A 20,080-nucleotide genomic window follows, 5' to 3' on the forward strand; every position below is an offset into this window, starting at 1 on the left:
CCCAATCGCCGCAGCCCCCTCGGCTCGGCCTGTCGGGTCCCGGGTGCTCAGTTCTCTGCCCTCGCCCGCCCTCCCTCCCTCCCGCCGGCCGGTGCTGCGCGCTCCGCGCTCTGGGCCGCGCCGCCGCCGCCCCCAGCCCTTTATAGCAGCAGCTGCCAGCGCCGGCGTCGCTTATTGGCTGAAGCGCCAGAGCCCCGCCCCCTCGCGGCACCCGACGGCGCGGCAGGTGGAAGCGAGTGCGCGCTGGCGCGGACTCAGCGCCTCGGAAAGCGCATCCTGGGGCTCTGATTGCCACTTTCTGACCCGGCTGCCTCGGCAGACCCTGTCCCTTGCCTTAACTCCCCTTCTTGAGTGGACTGTATGTTGGGGCGACAGGGTAGGTTTCCTACTTCTGTCCAGCATCCGAGATGAGGGCGAGAAGGAATAGGTGGCCCGATCTCCCGGAGGCACTGTCCACGAGAAGACTGGAAGAGGACGGGGAACAAAGATTTCAATGGGAAGAAGCCTCCAGTCTTGGGGGCACAAGGTGTAGCCCTTCAAAACTAGGGGGGTGGGTGGTTGATGATTGGAGCCCTAATCTATCTGAAAAGATGTTGGGACCCCCTGGATTGTTAGGAGTAGGGTAGGTGCCTCTGGGGTTCAGAAAGTGGGGACTTGCACCCCACAGTGCAGGGAACCCCGCACTGCTCCAAAGGGAGAAAGAGGTTCCGGGTTCAGGGTACCATCCAATTCCCGTTGGCACTCTGCAACCGCAGGAAGCCATGGGGCCTCTCGCTACCCTTAACACTGGGGTGGTTGGATCTGCCATTTAAATATCCTGGCTTTCTGGGCTCGTGATTGGTCTCCCTGGCTGTGGAGTCACGCTCCTTTTCTGGTAGGAGGACCTGGCCTCTCTCTAAGTCGATGGAGGAGATGCAACCTCCTTTGGTGAGAGGCGCACAGGCATATTTATTTCGGGGCAGCGGCCAGGCGCGGGAACTCGCTCTCCCTGGGGCGAGGGGGGGGGGGGACGCCTTAGAGTTCAGCTTCAGCACCATAGACAGCGGTCCGACGGCTCAGTCGAGGGCGCGGAGACTGGGCAAATTAGCCCGGCACCCCTTAACCTGAGAGTCGCCTCCACCCTATCCTCGTCCCTGCACTCCCTTGTAGACTACAGACTCTGTCCGAGAGTGTCATTAAACCCAGCGAGGAGAGCCTAATTTGACCAATCAGGGACGACCCTAGGGAGAACCAATAGCAAGAGGATGCCTTAGAGACTGAGCCAATCAGAGCGCCAGCAGCAGAGGGCGCTGCCACACTGATGGAGACTGTAGGCCAATCACAGTGGCTCCGCAATCCAGGCGGTGGCGATGCGGACCCTCGGGTGGCCTAGCTTGGGCCTACCGGGGCAGACCGGGCCGCCGGCTGTGGAGACCTCGAGCGATCACTTGTTCCCTACTTTATGCTCCTCCCAGATCGGACGCTGCGTCAGGAGGGTGGCTACTCCTGGGTGCGCAGACCCGGCTGCGGTTCCCATGGAAACTGGCGGCTCCGGCTGCGGCGATGCGGGAAGGGCGAAGAGTAGTGAGCCTAAGTGGTGGAGAGCGACCCTCAGCGGCCTCATTCTCACAGATTCTTCCGTCCCCGGCCCGTATAGCCCCCGGTCCAAAGCGGACACTGGGGCCGACCGCCCCCCAGAGCAGGTGAGGAGCCGCTAGGGCCAATCTCGGCGTGGCGCCACAGGGCTCTCCTGGGCACGTTCCCAGGCTCGCGGCTGCGGTCCCCAGGGTCACGTGGCCGCAGCCACTACGGCCCACGCGGCTCGCGCGCCACCTGGCGGCCGCAGCAGGGAAGAAGAGCGCCGCGGGGTATGGCTCCCCGGCCTTTCCCCTCGTGGCCGACAGGCGGCGGCAGCCTCAGCATCCTCCTCTGGGAAATGGGGCCAGGGCAGTTGCCCAGCTTCTGCCAATCCACGCCCCTTCCTGTTTCAGGAACAGGCCGAGCTGGCTCACCTCCGGGCCTTGGCACTGGCTGTTCCTTTGGCCTGGGACTTGCCTCCTCCTTTCTTCAGGGATGGATCCTCTTTGTCATTCTGGTCTATGCTCAAATGCCACCTCCTCAGAGGCCCTCCCTAAAACCAACACATCACTGTTTTCTGCATGGCGCCTGTCATTAGCTGTAAATATCGTATTTAGGAGTTTAGTGAGCATCTTCCCACTGGTCCCTGAGCTCTCTGAGGGTGGGGACTGCAGCCGACGCTCAGCAAATGTCTACCGCGTGTTCCCTGAGGGATTAGGGTTGGACACTGGGATCCTGAGTAGTGGGAGATGCCCAGGGGCCTGCCAGGCCCCTGACCTTGTGGGAGGAGGCTGCGGAGTTGCAGGCTCAGGAAGCGACCAGGTTGGAAATAGAAAGGGGGTCTACCCCTCCCCACCAAATTATCCAGGCCTAGGGAGATGCATCTCCCTTCTTACTCTTTAATCTCATTTGTTCTCATGACAGTTCCGGCCGCGCAGCCCCAGGTGCCACCTCCAGAGATGGGATGCGGTAGGGAAGGGGGAGCTGCCCAGGGGGCCCAGTCCTGGGGCGGGGCGGGGCGGGGCGGGGCGGGACGCCTCCTTCCGGCCCGCAGTCTCGGTGTCCCCGTGGCTGTCCAGGTACCCGCAGGCCCGTGTGAGGTATCCAAGCGGACAAATAAATAGAAACGGTCAGTGGTCGAGTAGGTCAGGTGGGTTTGTGGTCCGGATGGCTTTTGAGCTTATGGAACTTGACGCTGTCCAGCTTCTCAAAGCGCTTCCCGCAGCGCTCACACGTGAAGTTGTACTGCACCTCTGCCGTGTGCTTCTTCATGTGCCAGTTGAGCGAGGCGCGCTGCCGGCACTGGTAGCCGCAAATCTCGCACCTGCGGGCAGCACCACTGGAGGGTCAGAGCAGGCTCGGCCTGGGGGTGGGGCCGAGAGGGCAGCGGGAGACGGGGGGGGGGGGGGAGCAGGCAACGTCTTGGGGGCGGGGCTGCTCGGGTACCCAGAAGTAGTGCCATCTGGGGCGGGCACTCACGTGGAACTGGACAGAGGCAGGGGCGGAGCCAGCCCTGGGGACACCCCCTCCGCGGGCCCAGGCTGGGAGCCCTCCCTACTAGCCCACTGGCAGGTGGTCTGTCACTCACTGCAGGGGCGTCTCTCCCGTGTGCGTGCGCCGGTGTACTTCTAGGTGGTTCTTTCTCTTGAAGGACTTGCCGCACGTCTCGCAGGTGAATTCACGGACACCTGGGGACGGTGAAGATGCCAGGCTGAGGGCATTGCCGTTTGGGGGTCTGTGGGGCATCTCTGATGCAATGAAGAAACAGGGTAGCAGGCTCTGATAGGCGGCCCAGTGCAGTCACACCAAACCCCACATCCTCCTGGTAGCAATGCCGAGTATAACAATGAGAGCAGCTGACATGAAGGGGGGCTCATGGGCCAGCATGAGGCTTGGCAGGCTGCCCGGGAACACGGAGAGCCCAGGTGGATTTTGTACTGGAGTCCCTGAGGGGCAGGGGTGGCCCCTGCTTGTGTCGCCTACCCTGCCCTGGGCCTGACCTGAGTGGATGATCATGTGCCGCCGCAGGTGGTTGGACAAATAGAACTTCTTGCCGCAGCCAGGGTGAGGGCACACTTTGGTCTTCCCTTTCCGATGCACGAGGTTGACGTGGTTCTGCAGGTAAGAGGGGCAGGTAGATGGCTGTGGCCTTCCCTGTGGGACTCTCGAGGCTGGGGAGAGGTCAGGGTAGCAGGGAGGCAGGCTGGGGCCCACCTAGCCTGGAAGAAGAAAGAGGGGTGCCCCTGCCCTGGGAGAGACTCCCAGCTCTGAGCTGGAGCCCTGTGGCACAACTGGGACCAAAGAGCATTTATTGTGTCTACTCTGGGGCAGGCTCTGGGCTGGGCTTCAGTCAATCCTCCCACGGTACTGTGAAGGGCCTGGCTGCTCATCCAGTTTATGGATGGGGAAACTGAGGCTCCAGAGGCTCAGTGGTTTGAGGAATGCATCTCAGGTGGGCAGTGGCAGGACTGGGACTGGCTTCCTGGGCTGTCAGCCCCACAGCAGCGACTCTATGTGCTTACATTGCCCCCTGGGACCTGGAGCGGGCAACCCTGACTCATTCCTTCCTTTGTTCTTGCATTTTTTAGTTCACTAGAATGACTGCAGCTCGTCACTGCAGAGGTGCCTGGCATACAGTAGATGCTCATGTTGAATGAAAATATGGCTCAGCAAAATCAAAGGCCTGGGACTGCCTCTGTGCCAGGTGTGGGGAGGTGATAAGACCCCATCTCTGTCCTCAGGGCCACCCCGTCCAGACTCCAGAGGGTACGCTAGCAATTCTGTCCTGGTGGTGCTGTGACCTGGGACCTGAAGGCCAGTGGCACTGGGTGGGATGTGTGGGGCTGGCGTGTCGCCCACACTGTTTTGCTTGTGTAGCTGTGTCACAGAAACACTCACAAATCATACATGCTGCAGAGTCCAGGTCCCCCCACCAAACGCATGGTCCACACCCTTCCAGCCCTCCATGAGTTACCCAGCCCAGCACAGAGTCCCCAGGGCCCCCACCCTGTACACAGGCTGTGGGAACAGGAGCAGGCTTCAGGTGGAGGCCTCACCTGGAAACTGCTGAGGGCCACATAGACCTGGCTGCAGCCCTCGTAGGGACAGTGGAACATCTCGAGCAGGCCATCAGCATCCATCACCCGTGACCGCTTGCTCCGCCGCCTCCTGGAGGGGGAAGGGGCCTGTGGAGTCAGGGTTCCCATAGCAGGCAGGCTGGGCACCTGCTGGCTACCCCTCTGGCATAGTCTGCCCACCCCGGGCACCCACTTCTCAGGCTCCTTAGGGATCTCGTAGATGATGGCAGACATGTCACTGCCGTCTAGCTCCTCCCTGTCGGCCTCTGCCTCAGGCTCTATGCTCTCGGGCACCGTTGTCGCCAGCTCAGCCAGCTCTGGGGCCACCGGCTCCTCCTTCTCCTCTTTCTTGAGCGTACAGAGGTCCTCGTTCTCTACAGGGAGTGGACACAGGGCAGGGGTGTCTGTGGGAGATGAAAACTGTTTTGCCCTCTCCCTCCCAGGCCCCATCCCAAACCCTGCCAGAGTCTTTGGTGACCCTCCCTGGACTGGCACGGCCACCAGACCTTTCTTGGTCTCGATGCCTGCCGTGGTAACGGTGTCTGTGGTGGTGATGTCCATGGTGCTGGGCTGGCTGCCCTCAGGCTCTGTCTGGGTGTAGGCCGCCACACCCTCCATCATGGCACAGGGCACCTCCTCACCCAGGCTGCTGCCAGGGGCACTGCTGCCTGCCGCCACGTTGAGGTGGATGCCTTCAGCTGTGAGGGTATCATAGCCTGGGCCTGCGATTATGATCACCTGTGAACCGGGCACCATGCCTGGCATGGGGCAGCTGGCCACCACCTCGCCCAGTGCCTCCTGGGGCACGTTCTCAAAGAGGGCGCCAGGGCCTGCACCCACTTGCACGGGCACTGGCACACACACCACCGTCTCCAGGGCTTCGGGCCCACTGCCTGGTGGGTTGGGGCACAGGGGGGTGCTCTGCTCGGCCAGGTTCTCCACGTGATGGACGTCGAAGGGGATGTGCATGCCCTCCTGCGTGATGAGCCCGATATTGCCCGCTGGGCTGGTAGGAGTCACTGTGGCCGAGGCCTTGGCTGGCTGGCCTTCAGGGGGCTCCTCAGAGTCAGAGCCGGAGCCGGAGTCAGAGCCAGAGGAGTCAGAGCTGCCGGCCACCAGGCCATTGCCCACTGTGGAGACAGAGGAAAGGGGGTGGTTACAACAGGAACAGCAGCAGCAGTTGTATCTGTTGAGAGCTCACCAGGTACTGGGCACTCTGACCCTCTCACTGCCAACAAAATGGTCCCTTCTTAGTGCCCATCTACCTTGACTGCTTCAAGGCACCTGCTTCCTGGAGACACCCTCCTCGCCTGGCTTCCAGGACCCTCCTCTCTGGTATCTTGGTCCCTCCCTGATGGCTCCTTCTCAGACTCCTTTGCCCCTGCAGGTGCACAAGGCTCCTCAGGCCTGGACCTCTCCTCAGGGCTGGGGGTGTGACACGCCACTTCTACCTTGGAGACTCACACGGGGGTCCACTCCTCTGTGTTGAGCCCCAACCTCTCCAATCTCACTGTCTCCTGCACTGCTGCTCCCCATGGGCCCTCACAGGCACCTCAGACTCAGCAGAGCCACTGAGCTCCGAATCTTCTCTCAAAAAAGCCAGCACCGTCACGGCCATCCCCATGTCAGCTGATGGCAGCTCTGCCGTTCCAGTTGCTCAGACCAAAATCCTGGGGTTATCCTTGACTTCCCTCTTTCCTTCACACCCACTTCCACCTGTCAGCAAAATGTACTGGTGCTGCACCCAAACTCCATCCACAGCCTGACTGCTTCTCTCACATCCTCTATGCACCCTGGTCACCACTCCATCATCCCCTGCCAGGGCCAGCACAGTCCCTTCTCCCTGGACCCAGCTTTCACCTATGTCTCCTGCCAGTATGCTCCCCCAACAGTGGCCAGAGGGTGCCTGTGAACACTTGCTCAGGTCTCATAGCTCTTCAACTGACAACCCTCTCATCACTTCCTGTTACAGAGACAGGCCAGCTGTTCACCAAACCTGTGTCCCTTCCTCCTGGCACTCAGGTGGACTACATTTCCCAGCATTCCTTGCAGTTAGGTGTAGCCATATGGCTGAGTCCCGACCAATGGAATGTGAGTGGAAGTGATCTTCCATGGACAATCCTCTGCCTATCTGTCCTCATCAGACTGACAGGCTGAGGCCACAGGATGGAAGACAGCCTGCACGTCGGGAGCGCTGAACTTCGTGTGTGTGGAACAAACTCCTGAATTACGGCATGTGAGTGGGGGTTTGTCCGTTTTGGCAGCTGGCATTACCTTGTCCATGCCCTGTTCAGCTCACTACTACCCGCACTGCACTGCACAGTCTGCCTGTCACCTTCTGCCCATATCTCCTCCCACTCGCCCTTGCCTCTCTCCACTCCAGCCTCACAGGCCTCCCTGCTATTCCTTGGAGATGCTACTCAGGTTCCTGCCTCAGGGCCTTTGCACTTGCCATTTCCTCTGCCCAAAACCCTCTTCTCTCCAACACCCATGGGGGCTTCCTTTCTCATCTCCTTCAGACCTTCTGCAAAATGGTATTTTTTCAGCGAGGCCTTCCCTGGGCACTCCGTCTCAACTAGCACCTTACCCTCCTCTGTTTTCTGCCAAAGTCCTTACCACCTTCCAAAAACCAAACTAAAACCAAACCCAGTGCCGTCGAGTTGATTCCGACTCATAGCGACCCTAGAGGACAGAGTAGAACTGCAACACAGAGTTTCCAAGGAGTGCCTGGTGGATTCGAACTGCTGACCTTTCGGTTAGCAGCTGTAGCACTTAAACACTATGCCACCAGGGTTTCCTACCACCCAGTATATGCTATATTTTACTTGTTTATCTTGTTTACTGTCTGCTTCCCTTCTAGAATGTAAACTCCACAAGGATGGGGATCCCTGTGCGGAGTTCCCAGTGCCTAGAAGGGTGCCTGGCACAGTAGGGACTCATTACACGTATAAATAAACGATACAAATTCTCAGACCAATGCTGAGATGAAGGCTGAGGAGACTGACATCCCACCCAGGTATATGATGCTAAATTCACACACAGAGAAAAACTGGGGACAGAAAAAATGAACAACTCCCTTAAATTACACACTCATGACAGTTGGGGCCATGCTGTCTGGAGATGACATGTCCTATGCCACCAAGGATCATGTTGAGAGCACAGGCTCTACAGCCAGACTGCCAGGGGTTGAATCTGGGTGCCCACCTCCAGCTGTGTGACCCGAGTGCCTTATTTAACCTCTCTGGGCCTGGTTCCTTGCCCCCAAAAATGGGGACAATGATTGTACCTACCACAGTGGGGTGTTTTGGGTATTTAACGAGTAAATATACATAAAGGGTTTAAGGCAGTACTGGCCTCAGTAAGTACCCTATATGTGTTTTCTATTATTATGCTATCATTATTATCAGAATGCCCCTCTGGGCAGGGAGATAGCCAGGATCTCGGTAATACCTCTCTGTCCTGTGATCTGCAGGGTAGGCTGAGGCCCCTGGCTTCACCTTGAAGGAGAGGGCTGGTCAGGCCACTTGAGGTGACCTAGCTGGGGGCAGAGCTGGGCATGTGTCGGGATCCACCTAGACCGACTCTGGACCTCTCTCCAGGTGGTGATGATAATCACAACAGAAATGACTGTGTACTGCATGCTGGGAGTACTCTGGGCGCTGTGCCCAGAGCTGGTAAATAGTGCTGTGTGAGGAACTAGGGCTGGGATGTGAAGGACCAGGGCGGGGACAGGTACACACAGCCACCCCCTCATACCACCCCGTGGTACCTGCCGCAGACCTAGCCAGTTGATCAGTGTTCATTTCTGAGAGCCCAGATCCGGCAGCCACTAGTGTCAAAGTTGGGTTGGGGTGCAAGGGGGCTCTTCTGAGTGCCACCCTATCCCAGCCTGACCCGTTACCAGATGGCCCAGTCATGTTACTCCCAGGTCTTGGGTTTCCTTATATGCCAAGTGGGGCTAATGACAGCACTGACTCCTGGGCTGTGGGAGAGGACTCAGGGTGGCTGGGGGCAGGGCCTGGAGTAGGGCACGGTGAAGGGGGCAGTGACAGGCTGTTCCCAGGGTACAGGACAGTAGAGCTGAGGGGCCGGCTGCATGCTGGGAGCCTGGCCGACACGCGACGGGATGGCTGTTGGCGAGGGTGCCCACCTGGAACACCTCTCTCCCACGGCTTCCCCTTCACCAGCTGGGATGCCACCTGCTCTGAGATGCCTGCCAGTGCAGGCTCAGCCCTAGTTGACTGACCCCACCCTCAGCCCTGGCAGAATGTCTGATGCCAAGCCCCTGAGGCAGTCTTTCCGGCCCCCTCACCCCTCACAGTGTCTCCTCTGCTTCCCACCAGGGCCAACTGAGCCTTCTTCTTAACTGAGTCACTCCTGGCTCCTAGCAGGTGACAGTCATCCCATGTGTGACCAGTGTGGGACAGGGGGAGAGACAGTGAGAGATGGGAAGGGAGAGTGATGAGGGAAAGGGAGAGAGAAAGAGAGGGGAAAAAGGAAGGAGACAGAAAGAGAAGAGATAGAGAGAAAGGAAGAAACAGAAGATAAAAGGCAGAGGAAAAAGGAGAGCGAGCTGAAAGAGGAGACTGGGGAGTAAGGAGAACAGGGCAGCAGAGGGTACAGAGAACACTTGGAAAGATAGAGGGAAAAAAGAATGAGACTGGGAGAGACAGAACCCAAGACAGAGCAAATGGAGGAGGAAGAAGCAGAGAAGAGCAGCGCCCTTGGGGTCTGGGCACCCAGCAACTCCATACCTCATGCCTCCCAGGCTCCTAATCCAGCCTTGCCTGTGACTGGCCTTGGGCACAAATGGCCCACCTGCTCCATGCCTCAGCTGACCCGTAAGAGAGAGGCAGACTCAAAGACTGAAAGTCTCTGAAGCAGTCAGCCTGAGCCCATCACATCTGTGCACCATCCCTGAGCGCCAACGTGCTTGCTGTTATGTTTGCGACAATGGTCTGCAGCTGGCAGGGCCTTTGGCTGGGCAGGAGGTTGGGAAGCCCAGGCTGGGCTGACTCTGGGAGGGGCTGCAGAGTGGCCACCACCACAGCCTCACCCCGAGGCCCACCTTTGTCACTGTCGGGGTCTGAATCGCTGAGTGGCTTTAGGGGTGAGTGTAGGTCTTGGAAGTAGCGGTGGCCGGCTTCGCACTGCCACACGGCTGTGGTGTACAGGCCAAAGGTGGGGTCCAGCTCGGCAAGGTGTGGCTCGTACGGGCAGCGGTGCTTGTGGTCCTCATACCAGATCACCACATTCTTTAGGCAGTTCACATTTCGTCGTCGCCCTGTGGACAAGGGGGGGTGCTGCAGTGAGGGGCAGTGCTTGGTCCCTCAGGTCTCTAGAACTACCTGGGCCTTATGCGTGCCTGTGGGATGAGACACCTCCCTAAGCCTGTCTAGTCCTGTCCCCAGTTTATAGATGAGGAAACTAAGGCTCAGAGAGGTGAGAGAGACACTCTGGAGATAATAAGTACTGGTCCAGGGACTGTCCTCACTGGGTGAGCTGTCATATGAAGAAAGTGTCTGGCACACAGTAGGCGCACAATCGTTGGCTGCTTGTTACTGTGATAATCGTGCTCACCAATACCTCCCCCCGGACCAGTCCAGCTGCCTCTTCCCTGGCTCCTCAGCTCCCACTCTTCCTCCAACAGTCTCTCCTCCCCACAGCAGCCAGAGGGCACCTGTGAACACCTGAGTCAGAGCATGTCGCGCCTCTGTTTAGAACCTTCTATGGCTTCCGCCTTGAAGCAAAAACCCAAGTCCTCACTGTGACCTACAAGGCCCTGCGTTTTCTACCATCTTCTACCTCCCCACTATCATTGCCTCAGTTGCTGTTCCAGAGGACCTGGAAGGTGAAGCTGAAGCCCAGGGTTGAAGGGCCCCCACCCGGAATCCAGAGGGTAGGGCACTGCCCAGATGGTCTCAGAAAAGAGAGGGTTATTTTCAAGCCTGGAGATCCCACCCACTGCCGTGGAGTTGATTTCAACTCATAGCGACTCTATAGGACAGAGTAGAACTGCCCCATAGGGTTTCCAAACAGCAGCTGGTGGATTCAAACTGCCAACCTTTTGGTTAGCAGCCAAGCTCTTAACCACTGTGCCGCCAGGGCTGCAAACCTTGAGAGCTAATGGAAATTGTTCTGCTGGGTTTTGGATTTGCTTGGTGCCTGTTACCCCTTCTTTCCCTCCAATTTCTCCCAATTGTAATGGGAATGTCTACCCTGTGTTCGTTCCACTATTGTACTTTGGAAACAGATAACTTGTATTCTAGGTTTCACAGGTTCATAGATGAAGAGGAATTTTGTCCCAGGATGGAATATGCCTAATGTCTCACCCATATTTGATTTAGATGAGATTTTGGACTTGGAGTTGATGTAACACTTTTGGAATGATGTGATGGGGTAAATGTGTTTTGCATGTGGCAAGGACATGAATTTTTGAGGGCCAAAGGGTGGAATGTTACGGATTGCATTGTGTCCCTCAAAAATATGTGTTGTAAATCCTAACCTCTATGCATGTGGTCATAATCCCATTTAGGAATGGGTTGTCTTTGTTATGTTAATGAGACTGTATTAATGTAGTATGTTTTAAATCAATCTCTTTTGAGATACAAGAGATTAAACGAGCAAGCCAAAGAAGCAGAGATGGGGAAGAGACATGCCAAGACACATGAAGATTGCCCAGAAGCAGAAGCTCAAAGAGACAAGGACCTTTCTCCAGAGATAACAGAAAGGCTTCCCCTGGAGCCGGCACACTGAATTTGGACTTCTAGCCTCCTTAATTTTAAGAAAATAAATTTCTGTTTGTTAAAGCCACCCACTTGTGGTATTTCTGTTATAACAGCACTAGATAACTAAGACAGCCTCCCACTCCCTCCCCTTACTCCAATCCAGCCACGCTAGTCTCCTTGCTGCTCCTCAAATATGTCAGGTGCGGTCCTCCCTCAGGGCCTTTGCATGGGCTGCGCCTGCTTCCCTTCACTCAGGTCTCTGCCCAATGTGCCCTTCTCTTAGAAGTGCCCCTGACCTCACCCAGCCTGCCACCCCCTCTCCCCCATCACTCTAATTCACCTTACCTTGCTGTCCTTTTTCTCCTGGTAGCACCTAGATATGAGTTGGAATGGACTTGACGACACTGGGGGTTTGGTTTTTGTTTGGTAGCACCTAGATACTGTCTAGTGGTTATTTGTCCATTTCCCTCACTAGAACATCAGCTGCCTAAGGGCGGAGACATTTATCTGCTTTGTTCCTGCTTTATGCCCAGGCCGATGCAGGGCTGGGTACACAGTAGGCACTCCATGAACTTTTGCTGGATAGCCAATGCTGTGAGGGAGTGGGTATCATACAGCCAGATGGCCTGGGTTTGAATCCTGCTCTGCCACTTCCTAATGGTGGCTCCAGGCAAGTGACTTGGCCTCTCTGAACTCAGATGCCACCTCTGGGTCAGGGAAAACTGAGGGTCCCCATTCCCTGAGGGCTGCCAGGGACGGGGAGGGCAGAGACATCGACAGAATATAGACAGGACCAGGCATACAGCAAGCACTCAAGGAGTGGTTCCAGTGACTAGTGTGATGCTCATGGTCCCGTGGTGAGTGGGAGGAAGGTGTGTACCCCCAACAGGCTGGGCGATAAGGAGGGGCCTGTGAGAGGTTCTTGGGCCTAGGGATCGTGCCCGGGCCTCTGACACCACCAGCAGCTGCCTCTCATGCCCATCACTTGGCTTCCTTATCTCACCCCCCTACCTTTGGGATTTTGGGGGTCACAATCTCAGCTTGGCCCCACCTGAAGAACTGTGAGGAGAGGGGTGCATTGCCACCAGATGGCTCTCCCTGGACCCTCCCTGGTTCAGCCTCCGGGTTCTGAGGCCATGCTGGGTGGTGCCAGGGCCAGTGGCCCAGAACAGGGGCTCAAATTCCCACAGTTGTAGCTGGGGGCCTTCCCACTGATGGCCCCCACCTTGCTGCCCTGGAGCCTGGCATACAACACGCCCTTTAGGCCTTAGCACAAGTTGTTACCTCCTCCCCTCTCTTTTCTGTCTGACCCCATGCACCCAGCAGAAGTGGAGAAGCTACGAGGACTGCTGGGAGACACATGACCTGGGCCTGAGGTCTGGCTCTGCAGCTGTACAGCCTGGGGCTGAGAACCCACATTGGGGGGCTCAGTTTCTTTGTGTTTGAAATGGGGATGATGAGAGCTCTCCCGTGGGACATAGCGCTGCCCCCACATGGCACACGTTCCAGTCCCTCCAGGAATCCTTCCTGATCCCCACTGGGCTGGACCAGGCCCCTTCTCTGGGCACCCAGTGGCTCCCACCTCCCCCCTCAGCCCCCTATCCTATCCCCGGTCAGCCTACCTTCTGCCTTCCCCACAAAACTGGGCTCCTGTTTCACACAGCGCCTGGCACACGTGGGGCCTCAGCAAATGGCACAGAAAGAGCAAGCAAGCAAAGGAACAAGGCCCCCACGGCCCTGTGGGCTGCAGGTGGACTTACTTTTCTTCCGCTTTGGCTTTTTGGGGACTTGCTCCCAAGGCTTCCTGCAACAGAGAGAGGCAGTGAGGGGTGAGTGCAGGGACAAAGGCTAGGCCAGCCTCCCGATGGACGACAAAAATAGTGATGGCAACTATGCCTGCCATTTGTCCTGCTCCAGGATAGGACGACCTGGCAGTAGAATTTTAGCTTCCATTTACTGGCACGTACCCCACTCCAGTGGTGCAGTAGTTATGCGTTTGGCTGCTAACCAAAGAGGTTGGCAGTTCGAATCCCCCAGGTGCTCCTTGGAAACCCTATGAAGCAGTTCTACTCTGTCCTACACAGTTGCTATGAGTCGGAATCAACTCTGTCCTACACAGTTGCTATGAGTCGGAATCAACTTGACGGCAATGGGTTTGGTTTGGTTTCTGGGTACCCTACTCCAGCAGAGTGCCAGCAGTGCCTTCACATGGGCACTGCGGCCCTTGGAGGGAGTCTAGTATCATTACCCACCTCACAGGGCAGGAAACTAAGGCTCAAGGGGGTGACGCTGCCTCAGGTGCCGTGGCCAGGGAGTGGAGAAGTCAGAAATGAGATAAGGAAAGCTGGTGTCATATGCAGAATTCAAAGATGGCCCCTCTGATTCCCACCCTTGGGGTGCACACCGTGTATAACCCTCTCCCACTAAGTGTGGGCAGGGCCTGTGAATATGATAGACTATCGCTCCTGGGATTAGGTGACTCTGAGTTAATCAAATGAGAGATCAATGAAATGGGCCTGACCTAATCAGGGGAGTCCTTTACAAGGACCTCAGGTTTATAACCAGGAGGAAACGAATTCTGCCAACAACGTGAGGGAGTTTGGAAGTGGACCCTTCCCTATTTGAACTTCCAGATGAAGCAGCAGCCTGCCAACACCTTGACTTTAGCCTTGAGACCCTGAAGAGAGGACCCCGTTAAAATGTGTCAGACTGCTGACCCACAGAATGTGAGATAATAAATTTGTGTGATTTGAAGCTACTATTTGCTATGCAACAAGAGAAAACAAGTTTGGTTGGCCTCAGAAGTTGTGCTGCCTCTTCAGGGGATGTCCAAGAGCCCTGGGGGGTGGGGAAGACCCATTCTGGAGGGCTGGCTTTGCTAAGGACCCTGTTGCTCTTGGTCAGTCCTGGCCCTGCAGCCAGCCCACTTGCTTCCAGCCCTTTCCCCACTCTGGCTGTGGCCCAACACCCTGACCACATGTCCCAGAGAACCGAGGCCTCGGGGAGCCCAGGGCATGATCAAGCCCACAGGCCAGGGGGCCCCCATGGCCTCTCACACCAGGATTGGTTCCTGTGGGTTCCTGAGCCAAGTGGGTTTCTGAGCCAACATGTGCAGGCTGTGGCCCAGCACATGGGCTTTGGAGCACCTCTGCCTGACCCTTCCCACTCTGTTCCTGCCACGATGCTTCTGTGATAGCCCTACCCTGGCTGCTTCCTTGTCCTTGTCCTCTTGTGCTGCAGCAGCAGGTTTCATGATTCTAGGCGAGTGCCCTCACTTTCCTATGCCTCAATTTCCCCATCTGTTGCACAGGATCATAACAGCGTCTTCCTCACAGGGTTGGCTTGAGGTTCTGTGCATTGCAAAGAGCTTGGCGTAGCCCCTGGCACTTCATAATTGCTTAGCAAATGGTAGTGACGATCAGTCATTATCAATATTATCCCAGAGCCAGATCCCCAGGCCCTGCCCTCCCCACAAGGCCATGGCTGGAGCTATGCCCTTGTCACAAACACCCTGACAGTTGGTCCAGGGTCTCTCATCAGCTCCACCATCTGCCCTCTCTGACCCCCGCCCAGCCTGACAAGTCTCAGCCCTAGAACCCCTAGTCTGGTCCCCAGCAACCCCCTCAGGGCCCCTCTGGCCAGGATTCTGCTCGTACATGTCCAGTCCTGGGTACCTCTGTACCCTCCGTCCCCTCCCACAGCCTCCACCCTCCCCTCCAAGGGGCCACGCTACCCTGATCCTCACTCAAACCCAAGCCCAAATGTCCACGGTCACCTCCACCTGCTCATGGCCCTGCCACGGGCCAGGGGGCTGAGAATGCCATGTCATGGTGGGGACAGACTTGGGGGCCAGCCAGACCAGGTTCAAGTCCCAGCTCTGCAACTAACTGGCTGTGTGACCTCAGGCAGGTTTCATCCCCTCCGAGCCTCAGTTTCTTCATCTGTGAAGTAGAGCTAACAGCAGTGCCTCTCACCCAGAGTCACTTGCTGTGGGGATTAAACAAGGTCATGTGTATCGAGCCTAGGCACACTGCGAACGCACGTTCCAAACCTAATGCAATGCCTCCTCCCTCAACCTGCCCGCTTCTCCAAGTTCTGACACCCCAGTGACTCCCAGCAGAGGCCATGTGCACCTGACAACCACAGTTGCTCAGGCTTCTCCAGGCCTGGCTTTCCTCTCTACTCAGCAGCGGCACCTTCCCTCGCTCTCCTCTGCCATATGCTTTTCACTGTTTATTGAACGTTCCCATCGGCATCCAAACACGCTGTCATTACTCTCATCTTAGATGGAGATCTTGACCCGCTTCCCCATCAGCCTCATTTCTTTGTCCCACTTTGCCCAACAATAGTCTATAGTCACTGTCTCCATTTCCTCTCCTTTGTCTCTCTTGAACTGCTCCAAGACAGGGTTTTTCTCCACCATGTCCCAAAACCGCTCTGCCACGGTCACCAAGGACTGTCACCTCGCTCACCCCGGCAGTGATCGTCCTGGAGGATCCTTCCCTTGGCTTCCAGGATGCCACTCTCACCTGGTTCTCCGCCCCTCCTCCCAGCTGCTATTCTTCCTCATGCCCCTGACTCCTCTAAGGGTGGAGAGTGAGCCCTGACTCAGGCCTTGTGTTCTCTGTCCACACGCACCCCTTAGTGATCTCGGTGGCTGGACCACCTCTATGTACCCTGGAGGCTCCCAAATTCAGATCTACAGCCTGGCCCTCTCCCCAGTTCAGCACCACACCCCCAACCACCACCCACCACCTCGACACCACGCATAGGGTCTCACAGGCATCTCACACGCAAGCTGCCATCTTGTCCCCCAAGCTGCCCCTTAGTTAATGGCAACTGCCACTTTCTAGGTGCTCAGGCCAAAACCTCAGGGTAGTCTTTCAGATCCACACCCACTAGCAAACCCTGTCAGCCCTAACTTCAACTACTTCTCACCACTGCCTCACCTGGCCCCGCCCCTGTTATCCTCACCTGGACCAGGGCCATTACCTCCTTCCTGGTCTCCTGGCTCCTGCCCTCAACCCGCCCCCCGTCTCAATGCAGGAATCAGTAGATTTTTTTCATTTTTTGGTTAAAATTTTAAAATATAAAATGAACAGTTCAAACACACACAAAACTAGAGAGAAGAGTGGAGCAAATTCCTTAAACTCATCACCAGCTTTAACCTTCAACTCCTGGCCAAGCTTGTTTCAACTCATACCCTGCCCATTTCTCCTGCCACACACACCCCAGGGGCTGCTGTTTTTTAAAAAAAAGCCAGATCACGTCATGTTTGAGAAAGACTTTTGTCAGTGCTCCCATCTCCTGGGAGGAAAAACTAGAGTCCTCTCCACAGCCAGCAAGGCCCTGCATACTCTGCCCTGTCACCTCCCTGCCCTTGCCTCCCCCACATCCTTCTCCCTCACCCTGTTCTGACTGCACAGGTCTCCTTGCTGTTCCTTGTATATACCAGACAATGTCCTGCCTCAGGGCCTTTGCACTGCTATTCCTTCTGTCTCAAACATTCTTTCCTTGGTATCTGCCTGACTCCTTGCCTCCTTGAAGTCCTTACTCAGATGCTGTCTTCTCAATTTGGCCCAACCTAACCACCCTATTTGAACTTCCAGCTCCCACTCCTGATTCCTATTTCCTGGTTCCACTTTTTTTTCCCCCTACCGTCCCTACCACTCTCTAATGTACTATACATTTTACTTGTTTCTTGTCTGCCTCTCCCCACCACGAATAAAAATGTCAGTTCCAGGAAGCTGGGATCTTTGTTTTGTTCACTGCTGTATCCTCAGCATCTATAAAGTGCTCGGCACATTGTATGTACTCAATAAACATTTCTTAAACAAATGAATGAAGGAACACTGGGAATGCTACAACTGACCATATTTCCTTTTTCCCACTGGCTCCTAGGAAGCTCCAAGGCAAATTCATAGCTCATTCTCCATTCTCTCTTCTTCATGTCTCTTGAACATCTCTGGTCCGGTTTTGAACACCATGTCACAAAACTGCCCTTGTCACATTCCCAGTGATCTCTGCCTCACTTGACCCAGTAGTATTGACCCTGGCCCAACTGTGTCCCTTGTTTTCATTTCACCTTTCACCCTGGTTTTCATTTGTCTTCTTGTCCTTGTTTTACAGCTCTTGAACTGAAATCCTTCCAGGTATAACAGATTATAAATAAACACAATTCTATCTCTGGTCATGTCTACGCCCCACAGGAGACCTTCACTCAGGTTAGTGTAGTCTCCTGACTAGTCATGTGGCCCTGGGACCAGGTTTTTGCCACACACTGCCTGGCAACCCCCAAGTCCTACAGGTCTACACGGATCGAGCTGAACCAAATCAAGCTTCTGCAAACATCACCTTCAACTTAGGAACCTCCAGGGACTTCCTCTGGCCAGTGGTCCTCAACCCCAGCTGCACATCCAAGATTCTCTGGGGGCTTTTCTGAAAAAAAAAATGCAGGGTCTGCAAACCCACTCAGACTAACTGAATCAGAAACCCCAAGGATGGGGCACTGACCTAAGGTTTTTAAAACTTTTAAAGGGCTACTGGATGATGCCCAGCTACACTACTGAATATTTCGATCAAAGATTCTATAGAAGTATTTTGACCAAAAGGGGAAAAATACAGAACAGAATTTCAAATTCTCACAGACTCCACGCTTTCTGGAGCCAAGGAGGCTGGATGAATCCCTGAAACTACTGTCCTGATATAATCTTTAAACCTAAAACCAAAAATAGCCCCTGAAGTTTTCTTAAAACTAAACAATAGTTTAGATTAACTAGTAAAAAATGTCTGCCTTAAGCATTATGCTCCTTTAAGAACTATCCATATGAGATCAAAGTGACAACAGCAACTTGAGAGATTAGATAGGAACCTTAGGAGGCAGTGAGTTTATGTCAACAAGGGAGGAACAACTCAGAAAAGAAGGGTGAGAATGATTGTACAACTGGAAGAATATAATCAGTGTCACTGAATTGTACATGTAGAAACTGTTGAATTGGTGTATATTTTGCTGTGTATGTTCTCAACAACAACAACAAAACTTTTAAAGCGTTCATTTTCCTGCCCTGCTGGCGGGTATAAACCAGCCTGCCACCCAGTGCGGGCGTTGGGGGAACACTTCAGCAGGATCTAGTTAATTCTTGACTCTCAGAAACACCCCAAGAGAAACATGTGAAACGTGTGCTAGTGAAAACTGGGCAGAACGAGGTTTTTGTTGCAGCGCTGCTAGTAATACGGAATCAGCACCATCATCGACTGCTCACTGTGTGCCAGGCATTGTTCTAAGCCCTTTCTGTATTTTAACTAATTTAATGCTCACGTCAACCTATGAGGCAGAAAGGGACAAACTCCACCCACCCACACTGCTCATTCTCAAGATTGAGGCTTGGCAACTGGGGCTTCCCCTTCACTTGGGGCCCAGGGATGGGCCTGGGAGGGGTCCCAGGCTGAGGCGCTCCCCGGGAGCCAAGAGGTTTAGAAGTTTGGTCTGGATTGTGAGGGGTCTCCCGGGTATGTGGGGCCATGGGGGGTAGGACCTAGGGTTGTGGGAAGGGGGTCATACGCAGTCCCAGGTGGGGCACCCCTATGAGAGGCAGGACTAGGTATCCTGTGCTTCCAGTCAGAGTCCAGGGCAACGTTGTGAGGGTTTCAGAGGGTGAAGCCTGTGACAGCCCAAAGCCCGCTGAGGTCTCACGGGGCGGGGCCCCGTCCCGGGACTGGGCAGTTAGAACGCTTGGAGGCGGGGCTCGTGCCAGGACTGGGCAATCAGAGATATAGTGGGCGAGGCCAAATGCTCAGGAGGCAGGCCGAGAAGCTGGGCGCATCCCTAGGATTGGGCAGCCAGCGCGACGGGAGGCGGGGTCGCGAACCAGGCGCGTTCGGGTACCGGCAGTCAGAGATCCAGGCCGACTGCCCGGCCCCTGGGCGGGGCTCACAGGTGCCGGGGGCAGGGCCTCGAGGCGGAGGGGGCGGGACCAGACTCGGCGGGGGATGGGGGCGTCTCCTCCCTCGCTCCCTCCCTCCTTCGGGCCGGGCCCCCTCACCCGTGGCGGCCGCTACGCTGGCCGCGCTCCAGCGAGATGAGGTAGGCGGCGAGCTTGGCGTCGCTCCAGCCGCTGCGGCGCCGCAGGTCCACCCAGGGCCCGTGCGCCTCGCCCAGGTACACGCGCCGCACGTCGTACTTCTTCCGGGACTCGAGCCGCCGCCGGGCCCGGTCCGACTCCGTGAGCCGCGGCCGGCCGCGCGCCTTGCGGCCCGCCGCGCCCTCCTCAGCCGCCGCCTCCCCGCCTGCGCCCGCCTCAGCCTCCGCCCCGGGCTCCGGCGCCCGCTCCGCCATCCCCCCCTCCCTGGTTACTAGCCTCCCCCGTTGTTAGGAGCCCGACCGGAAGTGGCGCGCATCTTCCGCGCCGCCGGGAAACTTCTCGTGGCCTCTCACTGCCTCCCTGCGCCAAAAGAAGAACGTGAGCGAGGATTGCGCATGCGTACAATAATACATTCGCTTACTTTTTACGTTTAGTCTTAAATTTTCTAGCTTTGCATGGAACACAGGAGAGCCTAAAGGTGTGGGGGCCAGCCCTAAGAAGGCAGAGCCAGAAGAACTCTTAGATCTGAAAGAAAGGGTTTGTCCCTCGGCGCCTTTATCCTGAACGCATCCTGGGGATGACAATGGAACGTGAAGACAGAGGGAAAGGTCTGGGGTGCTACCCGTCAATCCTGGAC

The 20,080-nt window shown here is 56.1% G+C and overlaps 1 protein-coding gene across 2 annotated transcripts; it reads right to left on the reverse strand.

Moving 5' to 3' along the window:
- Positions 1-2,442: 2,442 nt before the first annotated feature.
- Positions 2,443-19,697, reverse strand: ZNF653 (zinc finger protein 653). 2 transcript variants are annotated; one of them, XM_064280697.1, is made up of 9 exons: positions 19,405-19,697; positions 13,123-13,166; positions 9,703-9,918; positions 5,141-5,764; positions 4,828-5,008; positions 4,614-4,725; positions 3,558-3,672; positions 3,146-3,245; positions 2,443-2,881 (listed from the first exon to the last, which is right to left on the reverse strand). In XM_064280697.1, the coding sequence occupies exons 1-9, from the start codon at positions 19,695-19,697 to the stop codon at positions 2,704-2,706; spliced, it is 1,863 nt and encodes a 620-aa protein (XP_064136767.1). In that variant the 3' UTR covers positions 2,443-2,703. The 2 variants fall into 2 exon arrangements, with proteins under 2 accessions (XP_064136767.1, XP_064136766.1); XM_064280696.1 differs by having other exon boundaries at positions 4,828-5,038.
- Between the last annotated feature and the right edge of the window lie 383 nt (positions 19,698-20,080).

The sequence above is a fragment of the Loxodonta africana genome, chromosome 3 (genome assembly GCF_030014295.1).
Source record: "Loxodonta africana isolate mLoxAfr1 chromosome 3, mLoxAfr1.hap2, whole genome shotgun sequence".
NCBI classification, from domain to species: Eukaryota; Metazoa; Chordata; class Mammalia; order Proboscidea; family Elephantidae; genus Loxodonta; species Loxodonta africana.